Source organism: Varroa destructor, unplaced genomic scaffold (genome assembly GCF_002443255.2).
Source record: "Varroa destructor unplaced genomic scaffold, Vdes_3.0 BEIS01000002.1, whole genome shotgun sequence".
Classification (NCBI taxonomy): domain Eukaryota; kingdom Metazoa; phylum Arthropoda; class Arachnida; order Mesostigmata; family Varroidae; genus Varroa; species Varroa destructor.
Window position 1 is genome coordinate 20,034,908 of NW_019211455.1, and position 26,777 is coordinate 20,061,684.

Here is a 26,777-nt window from a genome sequence, read left to right on the forward strand (position 1 = left end):
ATGTCAATCGTGTGATTAGTATACGAATACTACACGACCGGTGCGATTAGTTAAAAAAAAAAGCTAGTTAGTAAGCAATCCTCGATGGGAAGCATAGCGCATATATATACATAAGTTTGCTTTATTTGTAATCTATAGAAGATTAATAGATATAACAAAATATGTATAAACCTACTATGAATGGGTGCATGCATTATTATTTCATCAATCCTTACAATCAATCAATTATTTCATTGCCCTCAGCGTGATCAACCCGTTGCAGTGTGAAATAATGTCTCTTGGATAAATATTACTTCAATTAAATACATACTAATCAGTGCAAACTGTGTAGATCCGAGCGATATTTCAGTAATATTACTGCGATCAAAAATCGATAAGCCAAAGTACCTGCTTGCTACACGGTAAAATATATATATTTCCTTAGATTAGTAAGAATATCGGTATTCTTAGTTAAGTTTTTTTAACGAGTTTTTAACGATTTTACGATTTGACGATCTTGACATATTCCTGTTGCAAATGTTGAAGATTCTCAGTAGAAAGCTGCAGTCTCTAACTCAGAAATGCCTCGTCAGTAGAGCGAATTATTTTTACGTAATTTATATACTCATCAGAGGTTTGAGGTCATTCCCGAGACGTTTCACCCGTTAGGAAGCCGCTTAAGACCTCGACATTGGTCATGGTCAAGATCAACGGCCAAGCATCGCCGTGCTGCCTAAGGCCTCGATTTTGTGCCTATGACGCTCCATAGTAAGATTGATTGGTCTTGCTCATATGCTGGTTCCGGTACTCGAAGGTCTCTGAGACAATCAGAACTCAGACTCGTCAGTTCCCTGATAGTAGAAGCGTCCTTCTCGCAAACCTTTAGCTGAAGTTGGTGCCCCGAAATGAGGATCAATGAACATTTCTGAGGACTAGCGGTATATGTTATCTGCAGAAAGACACAGTGTATTGTTCTGTTGTGTTTTTTGACTTTTTGCCGGAATTTAGTAATGGACAGTTATCTATGAAACTGTATGAAAGTGACTTAGACAGAACAGACAGTCTTATTGGATTTAGTGAACCGAGGGCGCTGTTTTTTCAATACGTCACAAAATGCGCGTGCGACAACGACCAGGTTCGATTCTCGTATCCAACTTGTTCGCGATAAAAATACATTTTTTTTTTTGAAGGCTCTTTTCTCTGTTATAGAGTATCATGAATATGTTTCTATATTGGGCTGATTAGGAATAATAACATTTGTTGCAAGTCGATTTCTCCTGCCCTAGCGGCTAACACATTAAATAATTAAAAAGTAGCTATGCGTTAGCGCCCTACGACTAAAAGTACATTTTAGTCCACGTACAGTTCACTGAAATTCACCTCAACCTTCTTCTACTGTAGCATTATAGAGGATATTTGTATAGCGCGACGTTGATCGAGTTTTAGAGTATTCGAAGTATACCTGTCTTGCGAATTTTTGAAATATAAAATAAGGATTTTTTCGTAAACCTCGCTCAACGATCCATAAACAACTTTAAATTTTAACAAAATGCGAGCACGCCTGATTATATTTTTTTAAATCTCTTTTTGGTTCTACTTTTCTAAATAATCATCATTATTTAAATGTATAGTTATAATATCAGCAAGACGAAAAGCAGGTCTGTATTTAGAAAAACACACATACACACACACATAAAACAAAAATAACTTAATAAGACAACTGTTGACAGTCTCTCAATATTTTGAGTTTTATCTCCGGTATCGCCGTTAGGCATTTTTATCAGACAGGATAGGCTGACCCCCGCCATGAAATGAATTGTCTGTCTGTGTTTGGGTTCGAATCCAGGCCGCCAACGCCTCCCTAATACTATCTCAAATACGTTGCCCTCTATGCTATCACGTGGACGTCACATCACGGTCATTCCGAGCTTATGTGTGCCTCGTTAGAACACAGGTACCAGACCTCTGCCTCATAAAGCCCGGAGTCGCTCTCTCAAAAGAAACAAAGCTTGCTTTGCTTATAAAGGAAGCAAATGTATTTAGATGGTAATAAATTACGTCGTACTTACTTACATCTTCAAAACTCTATACGGCATAGTTTGAAAATTTCATGAAATCATTCGTCAATGATACGCAAATTGTCGATTATTAAAGCTACACCGATTCTACATACGTACAGTGTACTCTGTGCACTCATTACTTTGGGTACAATTGAACAACGTACTCATACCAAACTCAACGAACGAACGGATGCTGATTGGAGCTCCAGTGTACACGTAAGTGGCAAACTTCCGGCTACTGTGAAAGTGGCAACCTCAAGCCAGCAACGATAATTGTGGCCACGATTTGACGGAGATAAGCCGCATCTGACCGATTTTATAGAAAATGACGACAAAAAAAGTACAAAAATTCTATTACCTAAAAATTCATTTTATATCGGGTATACAAAAAGCTAATAATAGCTTTCTTCACAGCGAAAGCTTAACCGCCATTGCCACCGCCGTTGACGCCGCCACCGCCCTACACTTCTGGAAAATCTGGGATTGAACATATGCACATGGTTGCTTGTACGAGTGAAAACGAACATATTTCTACATAAGTTAGGTCTCAAAATGTATATTTCAGAGGTGTCTGTGATGGTTTACTTTAGGTCTCTAAATCATAGGTACAAACCTTTATTATTATTAAAAAGTTATTAAATTTAGTGGAGAGCTGCATGATCGTGCTCTGGCAGATCGAAGTGAGTTACACCAATATCGGATATAATTAGGTTACTGTCGACTTTTTAGGGACATGTGAATGACTTTACAATTGAATTTCTCTGCTTTTCCAGTGTCTTGGGCGTCAGACAATAAAGTGATTCCGAACAACCTGATTCCCATAGCAGTAACGTCAGCGGGAAACAAAAAAAAACAGGCTGGCAAGGTATCGAGTTAAGACATCTTGATCCATTTATTTTGTAATATGCATGTATTCATCACTGTCACTTTCAAAAATAACCACCTAGTTAGTGTACACTAAATCAAGATTTACCTTTTCAGATTTATTTACTAGCATAGAAACCGAATAATATACTATTTAGTTTAAATATGTTCAGAAACTCGACGGATATCCTTGAAAAAACGACAGAATAAACATATATGGCCAAATGTTGCGTTGTAGTCCGAAAAATTGACAAAACAAAAAGGTTTTTCAAATTTATCGTTTTTGGCTTATTTTTTTTTGTTTTGAATTTTCGACATGAGAACAGTGTTTCCCCAAACTAGAGACTTGCATAGAGTTTACTCTTTCGTCGGACTAAATTTGACCACAAAGAAATTTTCAGAGCCACCCTTAGGATGATTTATATAAATAAGCTCAACTCATTATGGTAGTATATGCTGCCAAAATGGAAAGTTTCTTTATTTTGACCTGATTGTTGAAATGTTTTTGGCGTTTGCGACAGGAGCTGCTCGAGAAGGCGACTCTTGGCAGTCAAAAGTTACCCCTGTCGGATCAATCGGATCAACCAAATGGAGGTTTCCGAAATGCGCTTTCATCTGCAATCAGAGTGCTTACATGCAGATATCACGATGATAACGATGACGACGTGAGTGGCCTCGTGGATAAGCTGTCATTCTTATATAAGTCAAAATATTTTTTAGCTACTTTTTGCCGCAAGCGTTGTCACCGCTTTCTGAAATTCTGCTAGTCGTACTGCAATCGATATACAGTTCAGAAAGAATAAGTATGGTAAAGTTACGAATGATGTATTGAAATGTAGGTGGTAACAAATGTAAAATCTTCGGGGCTAGATAACTTTGGATGGAAATGGGAAACTAAATGGTTTGATTACGTCTGAGCTGTGTAGATGTCAGATTTTTCGCAATAGCTTGAATGAAATATTGTGTGCAATTAATTATATGCTAATTAGCTGGTACTTATGTATTGTTGTATAGGTGTCTGAACATGCATCTGCCGGGCAGAACCTGTCCGAATAGGTATGATCACCCTATTTGAGATGCGGTCACTCGGCTCTATGTCGATTGAATTTTCAGGCGATTCGTCTGAGAAGATATACACCGTTCCTTACTTCTGTCGTATTTTCACATCTCTTTTGAAAACCTCTGCAATTATTTATACGTTCACTTACAAGTTTTACTTCTTATCGAGAGTAACAAATTATATGTTGTTGTCCTCAGCGGTACTTCAATAATTCAATTTTCCAAACTGTGCCTGTAATATAGCAGAGCTTTCGTTTTGCAGTCCGAGATTCAGGCAGCTAAATAAGGGCCCCGCTTGTCGTCCCTATAATATATTAAGGATATTGCTGGTTTGGTTCTGTATTGTTATTATGAACCGATTAGGTGACACGCTTGTTCGATTAGTTTTTGTTTTGACAAAGAGTGTTCCTCTGTACGGTACGCTATTATTACTAGTTGATAATGCAATCCGCGTTGTTATTTCAGGACGATCTGCTGGAGACCAAAGTGGTGCCTGCAAGTGACCGTTTTCTGCCCGCAGTCAACGAGGTCCTAGCAGATGGCCGAACAAAAGCGCCGAAAACTGGTGCCTGTGGCGCCACCTGTGACATTCGCAATAGTCCAAACCGTATCCTTAAAGTAAGTTTGACCCTGATCAGCAGAACAGTTGAATCCTGCTGCCGACTTGCTTGACGTCAGGTGACAGCATGTCGCAGATGCTTAAAGGCCATTCCACGCACCATGGACAGCCTTCGTAAAATGCTTGAAAAAATTATGCTTGTGATTTTTCGCAGCTTCGTTGATTTACTGCCAAAAACGCAAACGGTGTTTTCGCAAACCACTCCATATAAACACGTCTTGGCCATATATAATCTCGTCCTAAGCTATTAGGGTTCCAATATTCCTATACATCTTTTCTGTAACATGCTTTATTCGGCACATAAAGACTGCAAAGACAAAACAATTAAAAGTCAGTTAGGTAACTAACCACAGACGTTAACATAATATGTAACGCAGGATTTAATTTAGACATTGAAGATTACTAACAAATGATTGGGTTATATAATTACCATGCCGGATCTGACCAGTGACACCATTATCAGGTCTGACACTGTAGAAATCGGGTAGTTAGAAAAAGCCAACAATAAGTGTCATTTGGTAAGCATTTGTAGTATTTCATATATAACGTTTCTCTATATTAGACATCTAGCTATGTGGAAACTTAATCAGTAGGCTCCATTATGAGGATACTTTATGGGAAACGATATAAGCGCGGTCCAACTGTTCAGCGGTAAGTTAGGGGATTAACTCCTTAACGGTATTATGGAACTTTCCAATTACTCTTACGAAAAGCAACCATTTTTGCAGAAAATGCCCCGGCATCAACAAGAAGATGCTTGTGGCACTGAGGCAAATTTTCACGGCGTTTTAGGCCACGACCTCAGCAAAAGAGGCCATTGGCTGACCCGAGCCATTGACAAGATTTATTGAAGTTTACTGTACTAGTCAAAGCTGGTTTCCCAGTTCCTTATTTTCTCAATAATTTCGAAAAGAGTCAAAGAGGACAACTGAAAATTTCGCTAGGAAACAAGATTCGCGTGTGTGAGAAACTTGGTACTGAAAATGACTGAATATATCTTTTTTTTTTCATTTAGTAATTAAGTTATAACAATAGTTAACGACACAATCCACATACAAAGTGTGTATCTAAATGATCGTACGACCAACAACGCTTAACACGCTGGATTTACAATTGACATGTCAGTATTTGAGAACCTTAGGCGACAAAAGATAAGGTCCGAAGCTCTGCTAACTTGTACCGTCTCGTCTCAGCCAAAATATGGCTTACAATTAGGAGTTCACTGAGAAAAGCTCGCGGCCGATTGTAGAGAACGGATTATCGTAAGACTGTGTCCAATCGCACCGATATCGCAACGCCTATGGCTACTGCTAAGAAGCTATTCGTGGGTTTAGGGAAGATATTCCTGAAAACGATTTATGGGCCGTTTAGGACCCATATTGAGGCCTTAAGCGGGAATAGACACACACGCCTGGTCTCGTTGTTTCGGCCCGTGTAAAAAAAAAATCATTCGCACATGTTTCCTCATATGGATACCGCTTACGAACAAGCGCAATAAAACATCTCAGTTTATTAAGGCCGCCTTGCATGCCAAGCCGTACGACAGGGTACCGACTGCAGTACCCCAGGGGCATCTGAACGCCGCTTTAAATGAGAAACTAATAATAGGACTTACACAAATTTAACGAAAGGGTACTTTTTAGTACTTTGTAACTTAAAATAGCATTATTTAGCTATCCAAATGGAAAAGAAAGATGAATTAAAACAATTTGTATTTTTTTGAAAAATAACAATATATTTATGAATAACGTGAAGTATTGTGAAAGCATGATATATACATTACGATGGGCAAAAAGTTAATCGTCTCATTGTAAAATATTACATGTTGTTAATTTTTAGAAAAAAAGCAGTCCATAGCCTTTTGAATGGTCTCGTCCGTGGTCGTGAGAAGATTCTTGAAGTCCTGTTCGACGTATCCTACAACATCGAGGATATTTTCGGTGTGGCCGTGGGCTGTGGCCTACAGTTGTTGAATCTGCGTACCGGTTATTCCGATAAGGCTCCTCAGAGCCTGGCAATAGCACACAGCGTTCGATTCGGTGGATTTTATCCTTTCAGAACTAAATAAATAAATTAAGTAAGGTAATAGATTATTTGACACGCCACGGAGCCTGTATGCTAGAACTAATGAACATTTAATTTTATATACGATGATCAGCAACACCACATACGCCAATCATTCACACGACTTTATTGCCATTAGCTTTAAAAGGCAAAATAAGGACCAATCATTTGGTTACTAGAATGCAATATTAGGATGCTTGTTTCTAGGTCCATCTATCGCAGTTTGGGTAAATTTGTTACGATGAACAGTGATCAAATAAAGTCTAAAAGCTTCTGCTGATTTAAGTCAATAAGTTTTGGTGCTTCGATTACCACTGATAAAATGTAGTCCCAGCGAGCCAGTGCCAAAAAAAAAGAATGGAATATTCAGAGTTAAAGACAACCAAAACATAGTTCGATCATGAAAAAGAAATGTTTAAGCGCAGGGTGGCAGACCAAAAATAACTCAGGGAAGTTGTTTATCATATCAGCTAGACAAACGGGGGAATCGGACTATCAAGTGTTAAGTTTAACGAGGTGGTGAATGTATGAATCTGGGCAACATTATTTTTCGTTTCTATAGCGTTGACAAAATCATTTGTAATTTTTTCTTATCTTCTGAACCTTTCCGGTGATGTCAAGCCTACTTAGGTCCTCGTCGGCGTGCTTGCTGATCTCGTTGGCAGCTGCCGTAATGGCGTCTTTCGCGCACTGGATTTCACAGTTCCCTACTATTGCGTTAACTTGCCACGCCTCTAGCGTAGAGTACCATAAAAGTCTTCATTATTATTATTATTACACAAATAACTACAAATTTTTGTTTATCAAGTTTCTACAACTGGCAGTCAGGACGATGCATTTCATATCCCATTAAACATTTTGTTCACTATCAACATTTAATTAAATTTTAAGAACTAAATAGGTGATTAAGTGATCGAACAGAACTTATCAGGATCTACCAATAAACGTTATGTTTTTGCCTCGTGTTACATAAACACGGAAGCACAGCTTGCTTATAAAAGGAAACCCCTTTAGGAATACGAATATCCCGCAGGGTTAGCGTTTTTCAACTGCGGAAGCTAATTCAGTTTCTGAAATATAAGCTTTAAAGTATAAATCGGTAAATGTCAAGTAAAGCACAAAGGATAAGTCCGGCACAACTTTCAAAGTAATTTCATTCAACCGTTCTCAGAGTTTTACATGGGAATAGCCTTGAGGCAAACAAAATGCTTTGGCTTCATTTGCAATAAGCCCTTGAGCGCTAGGGGATTTCATCCTAAGCGAAAAGCAATATTAACCAGGCAACAAGGATAAGGAAGATTTTACCTGAAGTCTTATCATTTTTGGCCTGACTGGCGGCGATGCACAGGATAACAAAAACGATAAAGGTGCGCATATTTACCGAGGTAATTCTGCCAGTTGTGTGAAACAGCGAAGGGTACTCTGTAGACAAACGGCCACAACATTTTATAGGGTGAAGCAAATTCCATCTGACGTCATTGCTCTCGACATACAGTAATTAAAAGCAAAGTAAAGTCTTGACAGAGGACGATTAATAGGACCACCAAAGTATATCATATAATTTAAGACCAAAAATTGTGGAGAACGCAGTCCGTAATCGGGACACAGTGGTCTGTCATTATTTTTGTGTAGCAGAAAGGTGCTGTGATCGACTACACAGTTGAATAGATTTTAATTTAGAGCGCATGAGCGGTAGCTCCGTGACACCATGTACGCTAATGGCGTGTAGGAATATTTATTGTTGAAAGTCTTGTTTAAGCTTTGTCTTGGCCGTATTCCGAAACACCGGTACTACAAAATGGAAAAATTTCGAAAAACTGCGTAAGACCCGTAAGACGCAGTTCCTATGCTAGAGCACTTGGCTATATAGATCTAGTCCGTGCACGTAGGATGGGATATACGATATATGTGTAAGGCATTCTATATTGTGGTTTAAACATTAAAACCGCGTAAAACTACAAAGTCTTTAAGGCATGTTTAAATGACACACATTTGCTCTTAATAGTAGACATGAAACTACACTATACAGCTGTTTGTATAACTGAGCACCTCTTAGATAACTTTTTGATTTCACAGGTTCCAACTTTTACTACAGCCAGTTTAAGCTGCTTTAGTGAAATATTTGGCTATTTATGCCAATTTGGCTATTCATACTATTTGGCTGTGAGCAATCTAGCTCAAGGATCTTGTGAACTTGATATACCAAAGCGGTCACCGGAAACCTTTTCTTCTCTCTAAGGGACTCCTTTTGATGAAAACATTGATATTTAGATATTTTATCCATAGTGTTCATTTATAACCTAGAATAGCATGAAACGTGAGAATGCTAAAAAATAATAAATTCACGAAGAAAAATTGTCGTTACCAACATGTGGCCATCTTTCTATGGCAGAATACCACAGGTGTGTACAATTTGAAATACCTTTGATCTGAAGCCAACATTCACGCTTCTGAAGTTCTAATTGCACACTTTGTCAGTTTTCCTATTTAAGTCGAATTTATAGTGCTCCAAAAACAACTTCCATAGATAACTTAGTCCAAGTAGGTGATACCCTTTTGACACCCCTGGTCTGAGTTAGCTAACAGTGAAGGTATACATGTGTACCGAATGGACCAGGTACAACCTAGGTCAAATAAACAAGCGCTTTGCAATGAACGCCAGAAACACCGATGAATAAAGAGGACAGGTTCTCCAATTAGAGAATTTTATATTAAATTATCGAAAAATATTGACCATTTTTAAACCAATGTTGTATATATTGAAATAATATTACAGAGATAAGTATGCGCCATTTTAATCAATGATCTTCTTTCTTGTAAGGTCGTCATTTCGTTATTATAGGGCACCTGTTGTTCCGCGGCGAAAAATTGCAATAAGTGGTTTTTGCGTCCCCTTATTGAAACTTAATTAACGTTAATAAGGAAGTTCTGCGGAAGCCGAAATTAATAATAGTCTGATAGTGCAAAATCTGGGATATACAACGGATGCATCAGAATTTCCCATCAAAGTTCTCCGCATTTTTTTTTGGGTAGTTGAACATGTACATGATCTGGCCTTATCATTGTGGAAGATGAACCCTCTTCTGTTTACTAGTTCCGGTCGATATTTTTCAATAGTTCGTTGTAATCTTGTTAGCCGTTGACAGTAGAAACTTGAATTAATCTTTTTCCCAGGCGGCAGTAACTGATAATGTACGATTTTTTTTTAGTTTCACTAAACACATAGGGTTATTTTCTTTGACGTTAATTTGGGTTTTGCCACTGGCTTTCTAGAACATTTTTTTGCTAGACGCACGTTATTGTGTTATGTGATCTAGTTTTCATCACTGATCGTCGACCGCTTTACAAATGGTTCGATTTCGTTACGTCTCTGCAGGGTTTCGGAGATGGGAATTATTATTAAGCAAACAATATACTATAAATACTATGGTTTAAAACTTTTGATAGTAGGTGTTTAGGCCCTTGGCAGTATCATAGCTACTGATGTCTAAATCTTACTGACTTGTCATTTATCACGATAATTTCATCAGTTTTTGCTGTACTTAGTCGAGCACCACATGGACCATCTTTTACATCAGAATTCCCAGGACGAAAACAACAATCATACTTAGGCCGTTTCCTCTGATAACAACTCTTGGTAACAAGTAGCACAGATTTATTTCTTATCCTAATAGAATTATAAAATGCAGATAATTTCAATAGAAACTTAATCTATTTCCAAGCCGCTCCATTTAAAGTCTAAATAAAGACATTCAAAAAGACGGATCTCGGCTTTCAAATGACGCCGACGTCAATGTGACATACATTACTTGGGATATGGAACCTTCAATCCATTTTGCTAGCAAAACGGCGAAATATGCACCGATATTTTCGAATAGTAAACGTCAGTGATAGCAGTAATCTTTCAGCACACAACACCTCAAAGAACGTTACGTCAGCTTTACGAATAGACCCCTCACGCCCCTTCTCTGATAAACCGTAGGGGCAGCAGTACATTGGTGACCTCATGGTTCATGTCTCAGCATGGGGCGCTGTGGACAATTCCAACTTTTCACTAATAATTCAGCAGATTAACCCGTTAATTGTAATGCGGAATCCTCCAACTACGTCTACGAAGAGCAGCGAGCAGCCACTTGAAATGCCTTTGCCACGGTTTTAGAAAAATGTCCCGGTTTTAGCGAAGAGAGATTTGTAGCCAGTGGCTAATTTTGGCGGCCTCCTGGGCAAAATCATCACAAAATAAGCCACTGGCTGACTCGACAGATTTTCGATCCTTTTTATATATAGTTTTAATTTAGCAACTGAAACTGGTTTCTCAGTTCTGTGCATTCCTAGCTATTTAGAAAGCAATCAGACACGAAAGATTTGGTGTTACCTATGGAAATGAATAAAAAAATCGCACACAGAGAGCGTACATAAGAATTATTGTTAAATTAACAACGCCTAACAAACGACGCCTACAATTCGCATGTCAGCATTCGGAACCTTAAAATGACAGAAACTCTAATAGATTGCACCATCTTCTCGTTGTAGCCAAAACTATGGGTTACGAATAGTGAAACAATTGAACAGGCGTAGAATAGGGTACGCGAAAGGAACTTCATGGTTGATTGTAGGGGAAGCACTACCGTGAACCAGACTGTATCTAGTCACATCGATATCGCAACGCTCATGGTCATTGCTAAAAAGCTATTCGTAAGTTTAAGGAAGAGATTTCTGGAAACGATTTATGCGCTGTTTAGGAGCCATATTGAAACCCTGGCCGCGAATAGACACATCTGCCTCGTGTCATTCTTACGTACATGTAAAAAAATCATCCGTACATATTTCTTCATATCGATACAACAGGCGGAATGTAACATCCCAGTTTATTCGAACCGCCCTGCATACCAACCCGTACGACAGGGTACCGACTGCACTACCCCCGGGGGCATCTCAACGCCTCCTTAAACGAGGAACTAATAATAGGACTCACATAAATTTAACTAGAGGGGCCTTTTTTTAGTGTTTCATAGCTTAAGATAGCATTTTTCGTATATTATTAAATTTCGGAAGTGTCCTTTAAAAGAAGCGGGCCCCAGGCCACAGCCCGTAGCCTTTCTACCTGCATCATGACTTATGCCCTTCTTGAAGCCCTGCTTGATCCTTAAGAATGAGTTCGTTCCCGTTAGGGACTAAGTTTTTGTGCGCCTTTTGCACTTCCTTCCTAGGATAGCTGTGACAAGATCAATCTGAGCTTGCGAATAGAACATAGAGCTCGACTCGCAGAGTTGCAACTGTTCAAAAACCAAAAAAAAAAAATAAGTTTGAGTAATCGTGCATAGACACGCTGCGTAGCCCGAATGCTGAACATTATTTTTACCCCCAAAAAAAGAGGAACATCATTTGTGCGAAAAACACTATTGATCAAGTTACGAAGAGCTTTGATAATAACGATGATCAGCAACACCATACACGACAATCATTTACATCATTAGCTTTCAAAAGCGAAAACAATTTTACTTACTTAGGGTGCAATATTAGGATGCTTGTTTCTAGGTCAATTTATTTGTTGCGATGAACAGTGATCAAATAAAGTCTGAAAGACTCTACTGTTAACGTTTTTGATTTACGATTGCCACTGACAAAAGGTGCCCTGAATGAGTTTTTGCGAAATAAAGCGCAAGATTGATAGTTGAAGACTACGAAACATATGAGACGGCCGTGTCAGTAACTAGACACGAAGGCGCAGATCGAAGACAACTCAGGAAAGTTTTCGGAAATGAACGGAATAATCTGACTATCAGGTGTTCAGTTGACTCAGATGATGAATGTATGAAAGCGCCATAGGAAAACAATGTTTATTAATAAGATATTCGATATGCGTTCTAACTATATGGATCGGACTTGGGCAGTTCATTTCTCGCTGATTTCCTTTTCGACAGCATTGAAGGTCTCCAATATAATCTGTGTAATATTCCGAGCCTATCTGGTGTTTCGGAAATTACACAGGTCCTGGTCGGCTTGCTTACCTTATCGGCAGCTGCCTTAAGCGCATTTTGCGCAGTACTTCGGAATAGCCGAAAGTCGAGTCCTCTACTATTAAGTTAGTTTGCCATATCTCTAGCGTAAAACATCATCGAGGTCTTCATTATAAATATGCGGTCAATATAAAACTTGTCCACAAATAGACCGTTTATCTAGTTTCTACAACAGACGATGCACTTCATATCTCTTAATTAAATTTTAGGAATTAAGTAGGGATTAAGTGATCGAAGAGAACTTATCAGGATCTACCAGTAAATATTATGTTTTTGCCTTGTGTCACATAAACACAGGACCACAGAACAACATACAAAAAACCCTTTTTAGGAATACGACTATCCCGCAGCGTTAGCGTTTCCCAACAAGAAATATGGTCATCTTTGAAAGCTACACTTGAAATCCCCTCCGTATTAGCTTTAAAGTATAAATCGGTAAATATCAAGTAAAACACAAAGGATGGGTCCGGCACAACCTTCAAAGTCATTTCATTCAGTCGTTCTCAGAGTTTTACATAGGAATAGCCTTGAGGCAAACAAAATGCTTTGGCGTCATTTGCAATAAGCCCTTGAGTGCTATGCGATTTCATCCCAAGCGAAAAGCAATATTAACCAGGCAACGAGGATAAGGAAGATTTTACCTGAAATCTTATCATTTTTGGCCTGACTGGCGGCGATGCACAGAATAGTCAAAACTTCGAGAAGTACTTTGTTGAAAACAACGAAAGATACTCTATGACAGAATGGCGACGACATTTTATAGGGCGAAGAACGTTCCGCCTGCCGTCGCGGCGACAATGAACGGTGACCGTTAGTCACTTTCGGCATGCAGTAATCGAAAGCATTTTAAACTTGTGACAACAGCGAGCCAATGTGACAATGAAATTTCATCACAGAGTCCAACATCACGGCTAGTCGACAGCTCAGTCGGTAGTCGCGATACAATGGTCTGTTGTTATTATTGCGTAGGAAAAAGCGGCTATGATTGACTAAACAATTGAACAGATTTTTAGCTCAACGTAAACGAGCAGTAGCTTTGTGATACCATTCATGCTAAAGGTGTGTAGGAATATTTATTATTGGGAATCTTGTTTAAGTTTCGTCTTGGCCGTATTCAGAAACAGCAGTACTATAGAATGGAAAAACTTGTTCATAGCTATGTATTGTCTATGAGACGCAGTTCCGATAGTAGGACAGGTAATTACTTGGATTCAGTTTGCGTATCTAAGATACGATTTACGATACCGATTTATTTCGTCATACTTTAAACCTCTCAAAATGTTCCATTCAAAGAGACCAGACATTTACTTTAGAACTTACTTACTCAGAATCTGAGATAGGATGAAACACTTCCAGTGGCTTCCAGGATAATATACAAAAATATATAAGAATAAATAGTAAATTAATAGACTTTTCATATCAAGTTGTTGGAAATGTATTGACCGTTTTTAGGCCAATATTGAACCTTTTTTTTTTTTATATATATTAAGATTACAAAACTAATTAATGACCTTCTGCCATTCTTCTGATAATACCTTAATCTCATCACTAAAGAACATCTGTGGCTTCTCGGCGAATAATTGTGATAAGTGGTTTTTCCGTCCCTTTATTGAAACTTAATTAACACTAATGACGAAGTTCTGCAGAAACCGAGACTAATAATAGTCTGATAGTGTAAGATCTGGAATATACAACGGATGTATCAGAATTTCCCATCAAAGTTCTCTGCATTTTTTTTTGGGTAGTTAAACGTGTGCGTGATCTGGCCTTATCATTGTGGAAGATGACCCCTTTTCTGTTTACTAATTCCGATCGATATTTTTCAAGGGCTTGTTGTAATCTTGTTAGTCGTTGACAGTAGAAACTTTTTTCCAGGCGGCAGCAACTGATAATGTGCAATCCCTTTTCAGTTTCACTAAACACATAGTGTTACCTTCTTTGACGTCAATTTGGGTTTTGCCACAGGCTTTGTAGAATGTTTTTTTGTTAGACGCACGTTATTGTAGTATGCGATCTAATTATCATCACCGATAGTCACAAATGGCTCGATTTCGCTATCTCCTCAGGGTTTATAACAAATAAGAGTAAGTAAATTATTTTCATCAAAAAAAAAACACTGAAAATTATCTGAAACCTTTGGTTGTAGATATTTAGTTCCTTGGAAATATCATGGCCACTCGCGTATCAAATCTGGTCAGTTATCGTAATAACTTCATCAACTTCTACCCGAACACTACGTGGATCATATTTTACACCGAAACTTCTCCCATCTTCAAGCCGTTCCATCTAAAGTCTAATTTTGGCTATTCTAGAGCAACTATGACCATCGGATCTGGGCGTCCAAATGACGCCAAAAATAGTAAAACAACCACACACAGAGAGCATGCACTGGAATTATTGTGCGATCAGCAACGCCTGAAACCCACATCTACAATTCACATGCTAGCATTGGAAAGCTGAAGACCACAGGAACTAGGGTTCGCTAGGTTCGCTAGGAACCCTCTTAGGTTCCACTAACTTAAGTGTGAGACGCCACAGAAAGCACTAACTTAAATAGGCGAATACGAAAACTGTTGAGAGGTTGATTGTATGAAACGTAATGCACGACTGACAGTCAGATAAGGGACGTTTCTCACATGTAATTTCGGTACGCCGAAATTACATATGAGAAACGTCCCTTATAATTATGTCGCCGAACATAATTATGTCTCATTACGTAATTTCAGGGTAGAATGAATAATTAGCGTACATGCGAAACGCACCGCTTACACACTGCGAACAAACAGCTGGAAGGCAAAGTAAGCGCTTCTAAAGATGGTCATTATAGTGCCTTAAACGAACCCCGTGTTCGCTATCGTTTTTGGGTTCAAGAGTTATTATGTAAACAATATAAAATAAAACACAAAGTATGCATTTTGCATGATTTTTAGAAACATTTCAGTAATACAAAGCTGTGGCAATACTGCAATAAAATATACAGATAGTGCAAATACAAGCTAGCGATCACCATGCTTTGTTCAGGATATCGGCTCTGAAGGGTTTCGGTCAATGCCGAAACCAATGAAAACATATATTCAAATTCTACTGGTTTCTCCAAATTTTGCGGAAGATTTTATCTTTCAAAGAGCAGCAAGGATGATAAAGATACGCACAAACGTCTCTAACGATACCTCTTCCGATCGACTGGAACAGCGAAGAATGTTCTATAGGTTAACCAGAAAAAATGTGTGGTAATATAATTTTTGTATCATAATAGAGCCTTACCGTATATCGCATCATCGACGCAGTAATGAGGCCTATGTAGGGTGCCTAAGGCATCGTAACCTGCAGTGGATCAACTAAGACGACGAACTACAGCTGGCAAAACTATTGAACAGGTCTAATGTCAGGATACGCATCAAAAACATGCTGGCAGATCGTGGAGAAAACGCTATCGCGAGCCAGATAACATCGGGTTGCAGTGGTATCATAAAGTTAACGACCACTATGAGAAAGTTTTCCGCAAATTCATGAGTTTAGAGAAGACGTCTCTGAGAACGACTTGTGATTTGGGCTCCCAATTAAAGCCGTGATCTAATGGTACGTTGAATAAACGCGTCCTTTATATGTAGCTCTTTCGGCGTATTCAAAGAATCATTCATATATACTTTCCATATTGATAAAGCTGATGACCAAGCAAGATATGACATCCCCGTTTATTAAAACTCTTCTATATAACAAACACATACGGTCATGGTTTGCCAAACGCATCTCCAGGCCACGTCTAACGAAAAACCAATATATATGTAAGGTATAAAACACGTGGGTTTTATAAACGAGGCTTCTTAATCTAAAATAGCATTAGTTAGCTAATGAACTGATGAGGAAAATCAATAAAAAATTATCACTCCCACTTTTTAAAGAAATAACGTAACAATAATAATGAATAACGTGGAATTTAGTGATAACATTACACGGAAATTGTTTACTGTCTCATACATTCGATGGTCAAAGGTTTTCTGTTTCATTATACACTTCGAAATTCGGTGTTTTTAAAAGAAGCATCCCGCAGCTGTTTTAACTGCACTCCTCAAGGCCCTGTATAACTTCTGATAGTTGTAGTGGACGAGGTCTCTGGTGTCACAACCAAGTTTTTCTGCGCTCAATAGTACAGCCTTTTGCGTTCTTTGTGCGTCGCCACTGGCATCTCTGTTCATGTTCTTCAGAACAGTGGCATAGCATGAAAAGTTTGCGCCGCAACCTACCAACACTGTCGACCTAAAGGAAAAAAGCAGTAGGAAAATAATAGCTTACTAGCCTGAATCATGGTAATTTGTTCGCAAAACATTGGGAAAGGCTTACGTATGGTCGTAATCACGCACACAACAATCGTTCGTTCATATCGCGTTATTTCCACAAGCCTTCAAAGTTGTTTGTTACTAGTACACAATGTTACAGCATGTTTGTAAGTAAACTCATCGTAGTTTTGCTTAACTGGTTACGGTGAGGTATAATCGTCTCTGTTGATAAGTTTTGATGCTGATAAAAGGTAGTTCTAATAAGTTAGTGCGAAATAAACTGGAATATTTACAGTTGAGGACCACCAAAAACCCGGTACCATGCCGAAGAGCAAATGTCTAAGCGGAAAAACAACTCTGGGAGATAACTCATCATATCGCCTAACAAAACGGAAAAATTTAACTATTAGGCTCAATCAGACGATAAATTTGGGCAACTCACGTTCTATTGGCTCTCTCGCTAATAAGATTGAAAGTCCTCTCCATCATCGCTCGTATATACTGAGACTCTTGATTGTTCGGCACCTTTTGTAGGTCCTGGTCGAAGCTAGCGCTGACATTTTGAATAGCTGCGAGAAACGTGTCCCTTACGCATACAGGGCCTGAGGATCACCGAAAGTAGTCGTTTACTATTAAGTTAGTTTGCGATATCTCTAGCACTATCGAGATCTTCATTAAAACACGGTCAATATGAAACTTGTTCACAAATAGACAGAAATTTATGTTTATCCAGTGTTCACAATTGGCAGTCAGGTCATACCCCTTTAAACATTTTGTTCATATTTCCTATTCATAATTAAATTTTGGGAACTGAGTAGGGATCAAGTAATCGAACAGAGCTTGTCAGGATCTACCAGTAAACGTTATGTTTTTGCCTTGTGCCACATAAACACGGGGCCGCAGAACAACATGTAAAAAAACCCCTTTAAGGATACCGAGTATCCCGCAGCATTAGCGTTTCCCACATGAGGTTGCCTCCGTATTCGCTTTAAAATATAAATTGGTAAATACAACCTTCAAAGGCACTTCCTACAATCAAATCAGATGGACAATCGTTTTCAAAGTTTTACATAGAGATAGTCTTGAAGCACACAAAATGCTTTGGTTTCGTTTGCAATAAGCCCTAGAATGCTAGGGGATTTCATCCCAAGAGAAAAGCAATATTAACTAGAAACAAGGATAAGGAAGATTTTACTTTGTGCCTGCTCATTCTGGGCCTGGCTAGCAGCGATGTACACAACAGTCAAGACGATGAAAGCGCGCATATTTCGAGAGGTACTTCTTCTAGTTGTTTAAAACAACGAAAGATACTCTATGACAGAATGGCGACGACATTTTATAGGGCGAAGAACGTTCCGCCTGCCGTCGCGGCGACAATGAACGGTGACCGTTAGTCACTTTCGGCATGCAGTAATCGAAAGCATTTTAAACTTGTGACAACAGCGAGCCAATGTGACAATGAAATTTCATCACAGAGTCCAACATCACGGCTAGTCGACAGCTTAGTCAGTAATCGCGATACAATGGTTTATTGTTATCTTTGCGTAGTAAAAAGGAGCTGAGATTGACTAAAAAATGCAACAGGGTTTAGCTCAACGTACACGAGCAATTGTAGTAGTAGTAGTAGTAGTAGAAAGTTGTCATTGGTAGCATGTGGTCATCTTCTTAAAGCAAGGCACCACAAGTGTGTTGAACTTAAAAAACGTTCAATTCGAACGTTCGCGGGATTCGAATTGCACGTTCCATCTGTTCCTCTGTTTTAATCGAACTGCCAAGCCTCCAAACAGCTTTCATGAATACTCCTTTGGCATCCCTAGTCCTCATTACTTAACGGTAAAAGCATGCGTGTGTGCCCAATAGATCAGGCATAACATAGTCAGGATAGGCAAGCCTTTGTAGTAAGCCCCTGACAAATAAAAGGGAACAGGGTCTTTAGTTAGAAAGAGTGCGCGCGCCAACGTATCGAACAATAAACATTAATGTAACTACAACGTTCAAGGACATAGTACCTTGGAGAACTTCGCGTCAACTTTGCAAGGTAGGCGCTACTGCGTCAGCTTTAGAGGCGCCAGCATATTGGCGACTTCACGTATGAATGTCCACCCTTACATTTATCGTACCTATCCAAGCAGATCTAAAAGGCATTGATAAAACCTGATTTCGTTCGTACAAAAAAAGTTACTAACGTATCAGCATCGACAACGTGACGGCCAGATACGACCGGTCCAAAAACACGGCACCACCAAAGTGAAATCATTAGTCACGAAATTGATCTGTGCGGCTTATGACCGTACATATACAAATAATAGAAAAAACTTCGATTTCAGCAAAAATTTCGTCCTCTAAGCACTGATCACCTTAAGTATGCAACCTGGTAAACAATTATTTGTCAAACAGGAAGGCAAACAAGGCTTTCCGTAGTTCTTCAGCAGCACGCCTTGTCGGCATCATTTAGGGACACGCCCATATTATTTTCTATGTTTATTTTGAAAACAAGTATATAACATACGAACAAGGAACAAGACTATTATGATGAATATTTTGTGATCGTGCAATTACATTTAAACGAAAAACGTTTTTGTGCTTGAGTGCAAATATAGAGCATTTTTATATCACACGAACAAAATTGGTTAGCTTGAAATTGGTCATCATTCAGCTATCAGTCAGTCAATTTCAAGCTTAACTTCAAAATATACAACAAATGCAGTCATATCTGTTACGTTTCTGTGCAGCACTCTACTGTTTCGGTCGTTTACCGTTTAAAGTTCAATTCGATTTTACCTCCCCATTTACACCGTGTTTTAGATGAACCTTTAACTGCCTCTCTGAGGCAAAACGACGGTAGCGAAGAAAGCATGTGACGAAGCTCAAGGTAGGTTTCCACATGGAACCGCACTAGACTACAATAAAATCCATGGCAAACTTAGTCATCCAGCATATTAGAAAAGCGAAACTGGATAAATTAATTTTTCGATAAAACAATCAATAATCTGGGTTGTAGACGCATAGTCATATCATTCGGGGGTCGCGAGAAGTCACAAATCAAAATGATCCCATAGATTAAACTATATAACTCACAGAATAATGCGCTGACTGCTTCTGTTTTTTCCCTACTATTAACGTACCTTCTCTTTGCTCGTAACTTTGTTCGAATTTATTATACACAATATTAGGCAAAGTGTTTGTTTTTATATTTTTGTAGCCTTTCGACCTTTCCTTCTTGCTATCCGTTTTACTTGTCAGTATGCCACGTACATCGGTCGATAAGCCGATGTATTGTAATCAATAACACTGATAATAGTAGTTATATAGTGTTATTAATAAACTAAGAGGCAAACAGCTCAGACGCGCTTGCCCCGCCTTAGCGGTGTATTATATCTAACGTGACGCGCAAATAGCACAAATATTAAAACCTAGGTAATCAATTTGTTAGGTTTAGAAGGGTTTTCCCGCCCCCTTAGAGACTTCTGGTTGTTTTAGTCCAGGCAGCTAAAGCAACACGTGTGTCTTTTTCAAGCAACTGGAACTTGCAAAAACACGCAATATCTCATTATTGGAGACAGTAACATCCTTCTCGTTCAAGCAGAACGCAAGGATCGTTGTGGTTCGATGCTAGACTTACATGCATTTAAAAGCCTTACTCAAGTATCAACAAGTGCAGACGTACTTATACTGATCTGCGGTGCCTATTTGCTGCCGTAGATGACCACTTGGTAGCAATTTCAATTCAACTCAGCTCGAGCTTGATGCAATAACTAAATTTAGCTACAGGTACAGAATCCGTACCTATGCTTCTCGATAACTAGTGGAATTGCAGGGGGTTTAAGTGGAGAATATATGCGAAAGTAGAGTAAAAAGAGACATAAATGGCAGGACCAGTAGTTGTATTTAGGTATGCTATTAGTTACAATGAAGGGATAACGGAAAAGGCTCTCGTGAAAAAGATAATTAATAACATAACTTCCGAATGAATTCAGTAATGAGATTTTTAAATGGACCATTAAGATAGCTCTACCCTATGAAGGAAGTTGGTGATCGGGTCCCTGGGGGAAAAATCGATATCGGAGACCAGGAGTGAGGAGAGTAACAGGGACAGAAAGGGGGCAACGAGTGTACTCCAGAAGAATTGCTACTAATATGAAAATAACAAATGAGAACTTCACGGAGCGGTATTCAGTATAGTTGATGAAGGCGACAGAGTGTTTGCTACCCTGTATTGTGATGTCGTTAGCAAAAGCATTGGTCAAGATGTAGGGATTTCAATTCCCTATAAACAGGACATTCTTGACGAGGAGAAGAAATAAGGTAGAACTTAGGCCGGTACTTTGGCCAGTTATTTTTGGGTGTCGCGCAGAATTAAAAAAGCTCACGATTTTGATTTAGACGAATCCGTTTGTAATATAAATTGAAAAACATGAACAGGTAACGTCAGAAAATTTCATATAGGATATATTAGCCAACAGTAACAACTGGACAATGGAAAACTTTTGCGATGTCTAGGCATAATTTGATTACCCCATTGCCGCTGAGGACATGCATCTTGTCGTCATCGGAAACAGGTTAAAAAGCCGCTTTAAGGGTGCGAAAGCCCTCTCAAAAACCAAAGTTCATTAAAGGTTTTTGCAGAACAAGAGGTGGCTATGGATATGTAGGAGCTGGGATCAACTTAAGGACGTTTACTTTTATATAGGGGAGTAACAATAACCAAGTTCTAATATGCTGACGAAATATATGCTATGTTTAGAGACTCTAGAGGAAACATAATAGTTTGGCTCCTTTATAATTGACTATTTTAATGGCTACCGCCGATTTTCAGGGTTAGAAATAGAACTATGACTGAAAAGAAGAAAGTAGAGTGGCAAAGGCGACCCGAAGATAGATGCGGGACTAAATTAGAGTATGTCTTGCCAAACTAAGGGGCCTACTACACGCCGTTGGGTTTAGCAGCTATTTTAACAGGGACTGTAAGGAAAAAAGGCTGTGTAGTAATTAGCATGAAGTCTGCTAAAAATATAAATTATGGGACACGGTCCAGACACGCAAAATTGTGTAGCTCAATGTTTTTCAGCAAACCTCAAAAGCCTCTGTTTGTTCTGAACTTCACACTTAATTTTATAAGTTCTCTAGAAAAAAACATAGATTTGACTCTATTGAGCCGATAACACGAACACGCGGTTCAATCAAATGCATTGAGTTACTATTGCACAACCTGTTTAGCTAAACCCTTCCCAAGTGGTGCTAAAAACAAAGATTTCCAAATCCGATCACTGAAGATAAAGACTCGAATTCGACTTCACCTTCACAAAATAGTAATGTGGACTCCAGATTCGACCAGCTGCCCGTCGAGCTATAAGCGTATATATTTTAATATTTTATTCAAAAGAACGACTAATCGTGCGTCTTACCCACGTAATTAGTTTTATAATGAGCAGGAGCAGCTATTCATATTACGTGTAATCATTCTCGTTTATAAGGATGGTCCAAAAATGAGCCATGCATTAAGCTACAGACCAATAAACGGTCCTTCAGTTTTCAATAAGATTGCAAAGAAGGTGGTTGCAAGAAAAAAGAGGAGAAAACACCTGGAGGACTGTAAGCGTAAGCGACCAATGGGTTCGGCTTTTAAAGATTTTATACGCTCGAGTCCTCGTTTAATTCGTCGATGAGACTCACTTAGAAACCAAAAGCTAAACGATGATATGTGGCACTATTGGAAGAACTAATAGGCATCACCAATAGCATACGAACGAATGTATTATTTACCATATGCGCATGTGGGTTTCACAGTTGATACCGCATCTCGTAGACCGTTCGCAGTTTGTTAACGTTAGCAGCACTCGTTTAGGTCTTTCGCTGTGGCCGTAAAATAAAAATCCTGTATCGATCCTCTGCTTTAGGAATAACTTCGAAAGAATGTTTTAAGGCAAAGCTTCAGCATGTGTCAAGATGGCACAATTCTGAAATATGTCAGCGGCTACCGCACTCCCGTTATGGACAAAAGGCAATTTGACATAGGACGACTCCAAGCATGATGCTCATCAAACAATATAGTCATGAAGGTAGAGAAAACCCGAAGGATTTCCTTTCAGTTTGATTAAGTTAATTTTCTGGTAAGCCCATTAAGAGTTGAGAGAAAGGTCGTTGAATATTCAGCTAAACTAAAACTATTAGAAGTAGTACTTGATAATGACGTTAACGGCGCAGCTTACGTTAGTGCATTAACCCGTCGCCTGGCTGCACTCGACACATACACACGATTTGCCACCCCAAAAAATTTCTAGAAGCCATGTTATGACCCTCATTATACAGCCCTATGTTTTGTACGGGGCAGACCATGCACCATACATTGACTGCATTCGCACGAGCGAATCGAACGTTCTCGAGGACGCGCGTGCAAAACTTTTAGGACATCTAGCCGTACACAATAGGCGACGTACCATCGATGGTTAAATACGTCATTCTAGTAGAGGACTTTGAATACTATCATTCCAACACCTTGTTTGGACCTGGACCACGTGGATTCCATGTCGTTCATCGGACGTATCATTGTCGTAGGCCCTTCAGTATACGCATGGATAGAATACAAATCTTTGTAACTTTATATATTGTGTAAATACACTGGAAACATATGCTGCACTCTTTTCTCGTAGACTAAATCGTTACATAAACAATGTTAGGATAGCATTCATATCATAGTAGGAATATTTTCTACGATACGGAACACAATTGACGGCAATAAATGCAAACATTCTTGGCCTACCCACGACGCATCTTACAGCACCCGTTTATAAAACGGCATCCAGCGTAGCTAGAAGAATAAGCTTATTAATAACAAAGTGTTTATGATGTGGAACATATACGTGAATGACAAACCTCTTTCGGCTTCAAAAAATCGCTACTTTGCGTATACAATGTTTGACGTTAGAAGCTATCTGAGTGGGGGCATTACTCCATAATGGCCAGCCTATAGAGGAAAAACCCACAACGGTAACTTCGCATTATTTTTCACAGTTCTATCTTTCAGCCGCCAGCATCTAAACCTTCGTTTTGACGTCTTTGAACCTCCAATGCAGCTCATTATTATTATTAGTATGAAAATCTGTTATTAGCAAACAAGGAAAAGGTACAAGCAATTGGCGTAACTCGAAGGACAAACATTTTTATTTTTAAAGGACAAAAAAATTAATGCAGGGCACAATTTAAATTACCCGCGTAGCTTCGGTCTTGCCTAGTCTATTTTTATATAACTTTCAAATTATTCCCATGTTGTTCAAAATATTAGATTTATTATTTACATATATTATCTGTTGATTTTCTAGATTTTAGACAAGCGGATTTGGATCTTTGTATAGGGAAAGCGTTCATATGTAGACACATTTGTTGTCGCCTAATAGCCCTATATTTCCAGCGTGTGTCGTTAGCCAACAAGAACCCGTAATTGCAAAGCTGAGATTTTGAGAGGGTGGCTATAATGATGAGGTCCTTAAGGTGTCTCGGTCCCAGGAGATGGTCGGCGTCCTCGCTTAGAGAGAAAGGGTAGACGCCTCCGTCAATCTTGCAGGTCAGCATTGCGTACGGTAGAGGCCGCAAGCTTTAGGACGTTTTAAGCAGTTGGTTAACAGGTGGCTGTTTGTTGCGCCGCTTCAAGTTCCGTGCGCCGAAGTGATCAAATAGGCAGTCTTAACTTTCGTGTCATTGGGAACACTATTTCTGTATTCTGTGGTGTTAATCTATTGCCTGCAAGATTGAGGAAGACGAGAAACTCGACGTTACTCGCCTCTCGTTAATTGGAATGAAGCGACGTCTCCTACGGGAAGTCTCATTTAGTTCACGGATATATCCTCCAAAAATTATTACCGGCCCCAAGGTATTACTTAATGTGGCCAAGATCCTGGAGCTCAAGAAGAGGTTTATACCCCACCCAATAGATCTTCGATGCTTTTATGAGCTAATTGAGGTATGCGTTAACAATTGGCAGAGAATTAAAGTAAAGATATAATTTACATGTTTTTCTCTGTAGAATTTACTGTCGCTTCGAAGATCTCAAGTGATATCCTCTACATTCAAATAGCCTACATAATACTTAAAAAATTGTTTACTTATAAAAGATTACCCTTACAAAAATTTATATTTGTCCTATATGCCATAGCTACGTCAATGATATTTATCCTAAAAAGCAGTCGAGCAGGCGAGAAAGCATCGAGAAAAATTGAAGTAACCTTAGTCGAGCTAGAGACATTCTTATCTACGTGTAATCCAAAAGGCCGCATTTTAGACCGATCGACTAATCTCCAGCTCACATGCTCAGGCTGTAGGCAGGTGGAGTCTCATGAGAACGTGTTATACCTGTTATCCTCATAAATCCTATTTGGAAGATCCGATCGTGAGGATAATCTGGAAAATATGTGATACTTGCAAAAGCATGGGTCACTCGTTTTCCTCGCTACCGAATTCTTGTTATAGTTCACAGTCGCTATTTTAGACATTTGTCATCATGCGAGCAAACAGCCAAGCTAAAAAAATTGACTTTTCATCAAATTTGGCCAGGATACACCTGAGACGAAAAAAAATGTTACGATACTGCACTTTAAAGCTAAAGCGTGTTTCTGGGTTTTGCTAGCCCAATTCGCAATTAATAGAAAGCGGGCTTCTAGCTTTGGATTGATATTCCCGGACTACTGACCATAGTGAAAAGATTTTAAGCATTATCATTGAAAGCGTGTTGGATTAGAGCTCGTCATTATTCGTTTTACTATTGCCTGTTGTATTGAATCACCTGACTTGAGGTGGGTGCCTGAAAACAGGCTCTTCCCAGTTCAAAGATATGTCCTCACATTGCAACGGGGGCATTATACGTACAATCAGATCTGCCAAGTCACTGGTTCAATTTCGTGGCAAAACGATTACCGCCAATAGAACCATTGGGAACAATGATTTATTCACTGCACCCTATCACTCCCTCACAAATGACCCTCGACCATAGAAACACCCTACATAATAGCTATGTATAGAGTCGACTTCAAACATAGGAATGAGCCGGGTAACTCGTTAAAAGTTTTTGGAAAAAACCGATTTAAAGCAAAAGTATCTTTTTGAGCAGTTACAGGCGAGACGTTTTAGCACGAAGAAGTACGAAACCGGTATGTGTCCAGTTGAAAAGGTCGCTACCCATGAACCTATACTGACATCAACAACTCTATTTGACGATTATTCCTAAATGTGTTTATTTTTACGTCCGGCAGCACCGTTACGTGTTCCATCAAACAGCTAGCTTTTTCTAGCTCGAAACGAGTTATGTCTACGACCATGTTCGAGCCTAGACTACCCCATCTGGCCCTAAGATTCGCTTGTCGATCATCCCAGTTCGCTTAAATATTACACCGTTAACAGCACACCATATAGAAAGTTTCGGTTGCGGAACAGTGACAACGTGATGCCACACGAAAATTGTCCTGCTCCTATCCAGCAAATTACATTGATCTAATAAGAGTCAACAAGGGTACAAATTGGTCTTACCCAACAATCTCGGGCTTCATCAGAGAAGCTGGGTTTGTCCATTATTATATCCTTTGTTTGTGCTAGACAAAAACTGACACTTACTAAATAACAGACACGAATAGTAGAATACGAAGCATTTCGACGTACTTATTGTTCAAGTACTAATTATAGCCCAGAAGAAATGCGCTGTGAAATAAATAAGTAAAAAAATAACGCTGTGACCATAGCTACGAACTTGGCATTTGGCGCTTCTTGAAACTGATGAAATACTTTTTTGTTAATATAGGTCCTATTACACAACGCCAGCAGTGTGTGTTCGCTACCCGTTGCCTTACCT

General features: G+C 39.0%; 3 protein-coding genes across 6 annotated transcripts in view; 1 reads left to right on the forward strand and 2 right to left on the reverse strand.

Moving 5' to 3' along the window:
* TrpA1 (Transient receptor potential cation channel A1) overlaps positions 1–26,777 on the forward strand; it is a 55,097-nt gene that overhangs the window by 3,527 nt on the left and 24,793 nt on the right. For 2 of the 3 annotated variants that reach the window (XM_022789926.2, XM_022789924.2), the window contains exons 2-4: positions 2,813–2,904; positions 3,425–3,568; positions 4,428–4,580. In XM_022789926.2, coding sequence (XP_022645661.1) covers positions 2,813–2,904; positions 3,425–3,568; positions 4,428–4,580 — 389 coding nt within the window. Of the gene's footprint in view, positions 1–2,812; positions 2,905–3,424; positions 3,569–4,427; positions 4,581–24,433; positions 24,900–26,777 lie in introns of those variants that run through there. The other variant, XM_022789927.2, reaches the window with a different exon arrangement.
* Positions 6,202–13,495, reverse strand: LOC111243808 (uncharacterized). 2 transcript variants are annotated; one of them, XM_022789936.2, is made up of 3 exons: positions 13,307–13,495; positions 7,951–8,067; positions 6,205–6,641 (listed from the first exon to the last, which is right to left on the reverse strand). In XM_022789936.2, the coding sequence occupies exons 1-3, from the start codon at positions 13,491–13,493 to the stop codon at positions 6,628–6,630; spliced, it is 318 nt and encodes a 105-aa protein (XP_022645671.1). In that variant the 5' UTR covers positions 13,494–13,495; the 3' UTR covers positions 6,205–6,627. The 2 variants fall into 2 exon arrangements, 1 of the variants encoding a protein (XP_022645671.1); XR_002670616.2 differs by lacking the exon at positions 7,951–8,067 and having other exon boundaries at positions 6,202–6,641.
* LOC111243807 (uncharacterized) lies at positions 16,336–18,294 on the reverse strand. Its single transcript, XM_022789934.2, has 3 exons — positions 18,138–18,294; positions 17,385–17,544; positions 16,336–16,922 (listed from the first exon to the last, which is right to left on the reverse strand). Exons 1-3 carry the CDS (start codon positions 18,205–18,207, stop codon positions 16,697–16,699), a joined length of 456 nt encoding a protein of 151 aa, XP_022645669.1. The 5' UTR covers positions 18,208–18,294; the 3' UTR covers positions 16,336–16,696.